The sequence below is a fragment of the Olea europaea genome, chromosome 16 (genome assembly GCF_002742605.1).
Source record: "Olea europaea var. sylvestris chromosome 16, O_europaea_v1, whole genome shotgun sequence".
In the NCBI taxonomy this organism is placed as follows: Eukaryota; Viridiplantae; Streptophyta; class Magnoliopsida; order Lamiales; family Oleaceae; genus Olea; species Olea europaea.
The window spans coordinates 18,620,022-18,630,127 of record NC_036252.1 but is presented as its reverse complement, the minus strand read 5'-3'; the positions used below and the strand labels follow the sequence as shown (position 1 = coordinate 18,630,127).

Genomic DNA, 10,106 nt, shown 5'->3' with positions numbered 1-10,106 from the left:
CTCTCTCTCTCTAAAAAAATAAAGATCATTTGAATTCTTTGAGTGTAAAGAAATTCAGTAAAAGGAAATAAAGATCATTTGGCTTCTTTGAGTGCAGCTAAACTCCTAAAAAGATAAGGAATAATGCAGCACTTTAGTTTTTTTATTGAAGAGCTTTTTACTTTTTCTCCTACCACGTTCAACACACCAACCGCACTCTACAAGCTAACATAATAGGAGTGGAAATTAAAAATAAAAATAAAAAAATCGGGAACCACGGGCCCGTTTGGTAGTGATTTTGAGAATTGATTTTTGATTGTTAGAAGAAAATAGGGGCCACATGTGAGTGAAGAAGTCAAAAAATACGTTTAGAATAGTAAAATAACGGTTAAAAAATCAATTTTTTGAGGTGAAAAAGCACTACCAACTTTATTCTTCAAATACTTCAGGCTTTTTCAAAAATCTTGGAACAGGCCATCCATAGAAACATGACTAAGGACATCTACAAGTCTTTAATGCTTAATTTTGTTAAACCGCGTAAGCTTATCTTGCAGAGACTCATCCCTTCCCAATATGACACACATCAATTTAGTCGTCGTTTTCTTCTTTCACACGATACTGGAGAAGGAGCTACAAATTTATTCACAAAGTCTGTGTAAGATGCAATTGAGCTTGGAGGAAGCGTGTTCTACCATCAGTGCACATCCTTCCTTAGTGTTGGAGGGAATGCACGACACGTGGACGCATCCTGTGCATCCTCACTAGGTCTTAGAATCTGTTGTAAGGACATCAAATTTCTTGATTTCGAAATTTCTAAACTTAGGTGACATTGACGATAGAAATGATATATCCAAACTTAATATTTCATGCTTTCACATCATGTGTTGTAGGGCGTTAATGTTGTATTATTTGCACTTAACGTGTTTGCATCGTCATCACTATAGTTAATGACTTTTAGTTGCAATCAAATAATTAGAAGAGTCTTGTCACGTGACCAAATGGATGAAATTTAGTAGTGTCCTTACAGCAATTTTAATAGATTTTAAAGTCTTTGTAAATTTAGGAATTTTTAATTGAGATTTATAAGAAATTCAAGAGATTTGAATGGATTTTCAGTGTGAAATTCACCATTTTTAATATGATTCTTATGAATTTTGAGGAAATCATTCAAATTCTTGAAATTAAAATTTATAGTCTTTTAAAATTAGTTAAAATCTCAATTTTGGACATTCCTTAAATGGGGATACATGTTTCTATTATGAAAAGCACTGCAAATTTCGCATCCCGTATTTTGAAAACCACTATCACTATGATCTTCTCATTTTTACTTTCTTTCAAGAAAACTAGTTGCTACACATCTTATTTAGTTATTTATTTAGCCCTTATTTGATTCCCTCATTTCCAAAACACATTTCTCTCTCTCTCTTCATTTTTACCAGACATTTTTCTATGAAATAATATTAAACGTAAATCCAAATTTTTTCCTTATTTTTTAACCATGTATTCTCCAACAATATGATATTTTAAAATGTATTCTTGATTAAAAAAAAATGGGGCTAAAACAGGCGCCTAATTGTGTTTTGCAAGGAGAATTGGAGCCGATGATTCCTAAAATATGGATAGCTACGCAAATGATCCCTAGCCTTCAAATCTTAGTTCAAACATTTATTACCTTTCACTTAATGGGAACAATTAGTCCTTTTGGATGGTTTTTATCTTATAGAAGGTTTAAACTTCCCCGTGCTTTAGTTCAATAAATAAAATTAAAAAAAAAAACCTTAAAATTATAAGACGAACAAAAGTCAACTTATGCTATCAACTAATTCCCATAAGAAGATTTCTAACGCAAACATGAATTGCTTTAAAGTTTATAACAAATAAGAATATAAAAAAAGTGCTGAAAAAATTTCATCTCCTATGTAAGTTGATATAGATTTCCTCAAGATAATATGGCAGAGAAAAATAAATATCATTCTAGAGTTCTGTCTAAATTTAGAAACTTCATTACATCTGCTAACTCGGTAAAATTTATATTTCATATACAGATTAAAATGTTTTTTTTGTTATTATTTAAGAAAATAAAAGACACTTAAATAGCAATTCATAGAATCCATTGAAAACTGATTTTGAATTTGATTGTTTACTTATCTCTACCATATCATCTTAATAAAGTCCTTATTTGTATGCATTAGAGAGGGAATTTTATAAATGACTTTTATTTTACTTATATGTCGCAATTTATTAAAGCAATTCACGGTAGGATGAGTTATTTTTCATATTTTTCTTAAATTTTTCTTGTGCACTTATTTTATTATTTATTTTAAAAAAATTAAGGAAATTTTAGTCATTTCATCAAAAGATTGACTTTTCAATTATCAATTGGAAGTCAAAAACATTAACAAAACATCCAATCGAGTGGTTAATGTTGAAAATAAATAGTAGTTTATTTATTTCGTCTTGACAAATTAAAGTTTATGACTTAATTGCAATTTCACCAAAAATTCAGAGATCAGCGTCAAACTAACCTCATTCCATCTTTTACTTCAAAATAAATAATTTAATTTTTCTAACAGCCACCAACAAAAAAGATTATTCTAAATAATGTAGAACGTGGCTAGATGACAAGGTGAGGTTTTACGCTTTGTCCTGACAAACTTTTTAGAATACTGAAAACATAATGCAATTACCCGTTTGATCCCCATTAAATTCAATTACATTACATTTCATTTTTCTCTCTTCTATTTTCAACCACACAATCTTCCATAAAATAATATTACACATAAATCGAAAACTTTTCCTTTTTTTTCAACCACTCATTTTTCTAAAAATTACTATTTCCCCCATTTTCATTTTCAGGTAATGGGGGTCAAACGGGGGCTTATATTAATAATTACTTATTTATTTATGGATGGTCATATTGTCACCACAATTTTTATTTATTGCACTATATTTTTGTTGTAGTTAAGCTCCTCTAATTTTGCTTCTCGTAGGTTTGTAGCAATGATTTCTTTAATTTTTTTTGTCAAATTCTTATCTTTCATATTTCATTTTTTAAAATATTTGTTTTCATGCTTTGAAGTTTGAAATGAGGAAAAATTATTTTTTCGTGCTTTTTATTTATTTTTTTAAAGTCTGATGGAAAAATAAGTTGTACACTATTTCAACGAATTTTTGAATATAAATTGTTATTAAATACAAAATATATTAACTAATAAGAAGTTGGAGTACATGAATGCCCTAACAAATCTTTAGAGACATAAATATTATAATGAGTAAAGATTGAGAACCTTAATATAATTAAAATGTGGTCTAAGAAATAAAAATTGTCAAAACACCCTTTGGCCCCTTTTTTCAAAATTTTAATATTTGAAATAGTGTTTTTTTTTTTTTAAATGTATGGTTGAAATAAAAATGAAAAATTTTCGATTTACGTGTAATATTATTTTATTGAAGATTGTGTGATTGAAAATAAGAGATAAAAAAAATTGGAGGCAAACGGGGCCCATTCACTCATGTAAACAACTCATCTCTCATCTTTCTTATTTGTTCATTGAATTTCGTCATCTCTCCTCTTTCTTATTCAATTCCCATTCACTCATGCAAACAACTCAATCTCTGTCGTTTAACACGGCAGCCTCAATGTCTTGGAAAATTCTTGTAATTGGTAGTTATGACTCCAAGAATTTCAACTTTGAGTATGGATTAACATTTTTTAAGAAATTTAATAGATTAATCAAATGGCAAATTGCCAGAAAACGCTGCCGTGAGTCTTGTTAGTGGCTGTAATAATATATGAATTAACACGTTTTTGGTGGCTCCACCCATCGCCGTCGCTTTTAAAGTTTCGGTAGGTGAAGGCGACCCTAAACTTATTGCCCGTTGACTCTTCCCTTCTGTATACACATGCATATATAAATCCATATACCAAATCCACTTCCTTTGTAATATCTAAACTGGGAAATCAAGAACCGCTGGCAGTCCTTCTTGAATTGATAAAATGTCGAACCAAACATCCCAGAAAGATGACTTGGATGCCGGAACCAGCCTGTTGTACCCATTAATGCAGGAAAGCCCGAAGCTCCGGTGGGCTTTTATTAGAAAAGTTTATTCAATAATTATTGTTCAATTGCTTGTCACCATTGCTGTTGCTTCTGTCGTGGTAACTGTTCATCCCATTGCTGCCTTCTTTTCCACCACCCGGATTGGCCTGGCAATAAACATTGTCATCATTTTAATTCCTCTTATTGGTATGTTATCAAAAATATGAAAAGTTAATCTTGTTTGGGATTTATAGATGGTTTTGTATATGATATAAAATTTCTTGCTTGGATTGCAGTTTTGTGCCCCCTATACTTTTATCAGCGGAAGCATCCAGTCAACTTCTTTCTGCTCGGGATCTTCACGGTGGCTTTTGGTTTTGCATTGGGCGTCGTTTGTGCTTACTACAGTGGTAAAGACTAGAATTCACTAAATTTATTAGAATTTATAATCTTTTAAAATGCATTAAAATCCAAGTTGAAGACACCCTAGAAATTTTTATTATTGATTTACGTGAGAATCGCATAAAGTAGCCTTTAAAAAACCTTTGTTTGGAGTATTATGTCAATTTCAAGTTGAGGCATAATTATACAATGTGACTAGGCTTAACACGTTCTATTTTGATGCTATCTTTCGTTCATAATGAAAAGGATGTAGTAGATTGTTTGTTCTTGTGGAATTTGCTGACAATTTGCTGGCAGAAACATATCTATTTGTGATTTAAACCATTTATTAATACTTCTTAAACATGCTAGAGGCTCCTTAATTTGCATGAAATTACTTTACAGTTGGACTTTGTAAGATCATTTTTGGGTAGTGTTTTAGACCATCTCTGTCTTCAATAAATTTTCAGCTTATCTCAAAACAAAAGTAACTTCTGAAAAAGCTGAAACATGCTCATACTCGACTCACTTTTTGGATTGAATTGGAAACAGGGAAAGTTATTCTAGAGACAATTATCCTAACGGCAGTGCTGGTTATTAGTCTCACTATATACACATTCTGGGCAGCAAAGAGAGGTGAAGATTTCAAATTTCTACCGGCATTCATATTTGGATCTCTTATTGTGCTGCTGCTGTTTATTCTGATTCAGGTAGAAAGACTTATTCTTCGCGTTAAGTGACCATGGGGGCTTACTCCCAAACATATAACAACTTATTATTACAATACTCGTAGTTAATTTGAGTCTTTTTTTTCCTGCAGATCTTCTTCCCTCTTGGTAGCCTCTCCGTGACGATATATGGAGTTCTCATTTCGATAGTATTCTGTGCGTACATTATTTACGACACCAATAATCTGATCAAGCGATTCTCTTTTGATGAGTACATTTGGGCTTCTATTTCCCTGTATCTTGATGTCCTCAACCTCTTTCTGTATCTGTTGGATGTTATTAAAGCTAGAAATTAGGTGGTGTTTTTGTCAATTTTGCTATTCCACTTCAATCCGAATGTACAATTTGAATCTTTTCTATTAACTGAAGCAATAAGATTGCTCATTTGTTAATTATTGCTGTCATATTGTAATTGTGGAATTTCATCGATTCAAAGTTACGACTTTGACAATAGGTGTCGTTCAAAATCTTGTTGGAATGGCTAATTATATTATACACTTATCTTCTTGATCATAGATTATGATCGAGATTAGTCATTTCTTCTTTATAGAGAAAATCTATGGTCATTCTGAGGATGAACCAGTGTAAATTAGCTTCTATCTGGTATTGTTTCGAAAATTAATTCATGTAATAGATCGTACATTATATTCAATCTCATTCGATCTTATTCCCGTGGAATAATCAAAGAAATGAGATCACACACATGGAATTTCTTAGCAATCTACGTTGATACCTAGCATTACACGAAACGAGAGCAAAAGCAAATCAGTATCTGAATCTGAACCAAATACTACATGAAATCGTGTAATTTGATATCTGGCATTGTAGTACAGGTTTTTGTGAGGTAGAACCCGATGCATTTTGCTATTTCTGATGCTTTCTTTTTCTTTCAGCAACAATAGAAAGAAGCCTCAAAACGCCTTGTGTCCACATCTCGTATTCTCTTTGATTCTTGCATTCAAACTCAACAATGCCACGCATTTGTGTCTTCAGTCCAAAATACCGTCTCTGCTCTCCATCCTCGAACAAGTGCCTCCCAGGCCATGCCGGTAAGTCTTTACAAACCTCCAACACCACATCTGCAATGCCAATTACATACATTTATAACTTCAATATGTTGGATTGGTGGAGCTATTATACAGTTTACTTCAGTATTGGGCACTCATCTTTTTGTATTATGTTGCTTTAGATTCCTGTGCTATATAAAATTTTTGTGCTTTCGTATGTGCATTTTTGCTTCGTTTATTATTATTTCACTCGGTGGGAACTATCAGCTATATATTCACAATGTAAAGAAGTTGTGAATGCCAGTACTTACTCTTCTTTTTCTTAGTTATCGTAGTTGCTGCGTATTTGCTTTTCATCTTCAGCATCACCTGCAAAACACATATTCATGGGATTTGTCCAGATAACCAAAATTGGATTTGAATGTTTGCGAGTATAAATAAAACTGGTAGAAACTTACATTTCCAGTTCGATGAATATATATGGATACAACTTTCCAGTGTAGATCGCCTGCAGCATTACAGTGGTATCAATATCTGTTCAACTGAGAATTTCTTTTCAATCCTCGGTAGAATTCCAGAATATGAGATTACCTGTTCGCGTTCTTTTGAGAAGTTCGCTACCACGAGCAAGTAGTTCTTCATTGCAAGCAGCCAGAAAATTCTCTTCAGGAACTAATTCCTCAGAATTGTTACTGCTGCTATCATGTGTCTTGCCCAAGGAAAGTCCTCTGTCTACAGGAATAACTGCTGCAACATTCCACACTTCCTTCAGGGCTCTTGCCTTCAAGGTAGCTACTCCACGCAGCGCTGCAAAATCAAGATGCAGGTTAATTTTCATTGCATATACGTGCTAGATGATTCACTGAAATTGGATTGTTCCTCACCTGAGGCTGCAGCAGCAGTAAGTGTTGATATATCGCCGTGCTTACGGACATTGACAGCAGAGCTAATGGCCGACATGAGGTTTTTGTAATCGGCTCCCATAGCTTCTGCAGCCTCCACGCATTGCGCAGCCAACAAACTAGCGGCTGAAGCCACAGCCATATCGGTTTTGGCCATCTGCTTATCCTTACCTTTGGAAGATGCATTTGCGGTGGCTGCTGCTATTGCAGCCACTGCTGCAGCCACCCCGGCTATTGAAACAGCCGCTTGGAGCTGAGCATTTTGGGCCCTCATCTCTTCTTTCTTCTTCTCTCCCTTTTCCTTTAACCACCTTCCGACTGTCTTCGAGCGAGGAGTGCTAGGGCCACCAGCTGCGGCGCCACTATAGCCACTCTGCGTTCCGGTGAATAGGGGTTGTATTGTGTTGTTTACACGTAAATACTGAAAAACATCATTTCAACCCAATTAACAATAAGCATGAATCAATATATTAAAAGTACATAGATTGTAAACAGAATTTGGCTAGTGAAAATAGCAGAAACAGGAAATTAAAAGTAGTTTAATTACAATAGACTAGATAGTATTGAACCGAAGTAAAGAGGCATCTTTAGTCCTAGGTAACGTGTCAAACATGTCATAAATTTACTTCCAATGGATGTGAGTTATTGGTGTCCATCAGGTCAGGTTGTTTGTGGAGAGGCTCGAAACAGCCAGCTTAAAAATTTTTGTGACACATTTTTCTATGGCCCATAAGCCTGTCTCAAGGTGGGATCGACGGAAACAGGAGTGAAGGCCGAATACCTTGTTCTTTAACTGCATGCTATATTGCCATGCTTTGCACAACGGTTGTGCTACATGCACATTATAGGTTTACATAATGATTTGCATACACATGATGTGGTGAGATATGATTGAATTAAAACATTAATGCTACTTAAACAGGGCCACCTCAATCCTGTTTAAATTTCCTGTCTTCAGCACGGTTTGAGTAGCAAAGCTTGAGTTAAAATTTCTTCTACCCAAAAATAAAAAAAATAAAAAAAAAGGAAACTTTCTTATTCTCTTTTTGACGTATCAATTGTATGTAAACCATTATATAACTGCTTATGTACAAATAGCATTATTTTTTATTTAAAAGGCAATGCTGCTGCTTATGCTTTTTAAGGAAGGAGTAAATCCAAACAACTTAAAAGCAGAAATTTGTTCGTTGAGAATCCTTTTTTCCCCATATGTACAATCGACCTATTGCTTCAGAACTGATCAGAATTCTGGGTTTAAATGGCCAAACAAGAGAGCTCTTAAATGGAACCAACTACAGTCTACAGCCATTCATCTTATGATGCAGTTTAATAATGAGGATAAATCTTGCATTCAACAACATTTACTTAAAACTTTCTTGGCACAAACTCCAAATTCATCTTATGATGCAGTTTAATAATAAGGATAAATCTTCCTTAGGTTTTATACTCGAAGTGTAGGCGTTAGAACCTTGAGCAGACCTTTATGAGAGGATTCGGAAATAACGTATCTCTATGGCGTACGAGTTACCATGTTGACCAGTAATAGAAGAAAGAAACAACGTAGTGAGGCTAAAACTGATTAAACTTGTCGTTTTTTTCTGGAGTGAAAACTGATTAAACTTATCCTTTTACATGTGAAAAATCCAAACTCGTTCTACGAAAGTCAAAAGGTGACTGATAAGACGGCTAAAGCATTCTTATATAGAAACAAAAGTTAATATCGAAAGTGACAAAAGCATTCTTTGTCTTGCACTTTTCTGCAAAAATACTTGTGAAAGCTGAAATTTAATAGCTGCCATTTTGTATAAATCTTAATGTTTTTTATCTTCTTCGAAGACCCATCATATACTAATCATCGTTAGAATAGTTTCTTGTGTAGATCAGAAAATAATAATAATAATAAAATTAAAAGAGTTACAAAATCACCCCACAGAATCCAAGATATTCTTGAAATCACAAATATAACAAATAAAAATTGACGGTGTTAGGGATTAAGCTTTAATCCCTTCTTACTCTGGAAAATATTAAGTCGTTGTGCCATTGATGAGATAAATTTTACACTATGATTAAACTTTGTAGTCCAACGAAAAAGAGTCAAGATAAATCAAGAAGAAAGTACCTTAACAACATCCTCAAACTCCTCAGATGGAGAAATTGGAGGGCTGTCTGTTTCTTCTGTCAAACAGCCATTCAGAGGCCCACTGCTATGAGACAGTCTTCCAGATGTTAGTGGTGATATTTCCTGCATTTTCATTTCTTGAGAATCCCTTTTGAAAAACAAGAAAGATCAATGAAATTATTTACGATTTCGTTGTATTGTACTGGACAAGATTTTACACTAGTATTAGTTTCTTTTCTTCTTCAATATTGTCTAATACCGTTGAGTCGAGCTTAGCACAAGGGACTTACCGATTGAGACATGATGCGTTCGAGGACTAGTTGAGAAGTTGTCGAAGAAGCAAAAGAGAATGTGTTTCCCGAAAGCTTGGCAGATTCCTCTTCTTCCCCGGAAATATTTTCTGGCATGGCAAGATGAGCATTGCTAGCCGATGCTGCATTTTTTTGTAGTGACATTAATGGAGTTAAAGGAGCTAATGCCTTGGACACTTGCAAGGCTGAGGCGCTCCATGATCTTGAGAGAAATTCCATGGGCCCTCTTGGGCTTTCCGGCAGCTGAACTTGGCTGCCGGTGGAGTTCTTCTCGGCCCATAGCAAGTCCATTGTGTTATGCATATAAAAAATGTAGATTGGTATGGAGTATAGACAGTAGAGATGGTTCAGTTTTTGATCGAGAGAAACTTCCTTCTTATAGAGTAGGTGGGGGAAATTTTTTGTATAGGCTTAGCTCCTTGTGAACTCTTTGGTCAAAAGATTCAAAAGGTTTTTGCTGCGGTCAATAAGATTTCTTCGATGATGTGGATAGCATATTCGGGTCTTGAAAGTGCAACTATACAAATTTCTTGGATGACACAATCGAATCTTATCCCATCCAATTCCTTCATAAGACCTCCCAAGTAAATATAATCATAGATTGACGGATTAGCCTAAGCTTATCCATACCGTTACACT

At 34.2% G+C, this 10,106-nt stretch overlaps 2 protein-coding genes across 2 annotated transcripts; one reads left to right on the top strand and one right to left on the bottom strand.

Moving 5' to 3' along the window:
• The first annotated feature begins 3,891 nt into the window (after positions 1-3,891).
• LOC111412376 (protein LIFEGUARD 2) lies at positions 3,892-5,641 on the top strand. Its single transcript, XM_023043280.1, has 4 exons — positions 3,892-4,226; positions 4,316-4,429; positions 4,953-5,110; positions 5,221-5,641. The coding sequence occupies exons 1-4, from the start codon at positions 3,977-3,979 to the stop codon at positions 5,422-5,424; spliced, it is 726 nt and encodes a 241-aa protein (XP_022899048.1). The 5' UTR covers positions 3,892-3,976; the 3' UTR covers positions 5,425-5,641.
• Positions 5,642-5,734: 93 nt separating this feature from the next.
• Positions 5,735-10,106, bottom strand: LOC111412375 (VAN3-binding protein-like). The gene is made up of 7 exons (XM_023043279.1): positions 9,447-10,106; positions 9,157-9,279; positions 7,020-7,458; positions 6,727-6,942; positions 6,594-6,643; positions 6,447-6,504; positions 5,735-6,207 (listed from the first exon to the last, which is right to left on the bottom strand). The coding sequence occupies exons 1-7, from the start codon at positions 9,768-9,770 to the stop codon at positions 5,993-5,995; spliced, it is 1,425 nt and encodes a 474-aa protein (XP_022899047.1). The 5' UTR covers positions 9,771-10,106; the 3' UTR covers positions 5,735-5,992.

What these genes read in the sequence shown, in the direction of transcription:
- LOC111412376 (XM_023043280.1), top strand. Translation starts at nt 3,977, where the DNA reads ATGTCGAACCAAACATCCCAGAAAGATGACTTGGATGCCGGAACCAGC. An exon ending in CATTTTAATTCCTCTTATTG is followed by an intron (nt 4,227 to 4,315) that starts GTATGTTATCAA and finishes CTTGGATTGCAG; the next exon opens with TTTTGTGCCCCCTATACTTT. An exon ending in CGTTTGTGCTTACTACAGTG is followed by an intron (nt 4,430 to 4,952) that starts GTAAAGACTAGA and finishes AATTGGAAACAG; the next exon opens with GGAAAGTTATTCTAGAGACA.
- LOC111412375 (XM_023043279.1), bottom strand. Translation starts at nt 9,770, where the DNA reads ATGCATAACACAATGGACTTGCTATGGGCCGAGAAGAACTCCACCGGC. An exon ending in AGTTTGAGGATGTTGTTAAG is followed by an intron (nt 7,459 to 9,156) that starts GTACTTTCTTCT and finishes GATGTTTTTCAG; the next exon opens with TATTTACGTGTAAACAACAC. An exon ending in TACTGCTGCTGCAGCCTCAG is followed by an intron (nt 6,943 to 7,019) that starts GTGAGGAACAAT and finishes TTGATTTTGCAG; the next exon opens with CGCTGCGTGGAGTAGCTACC.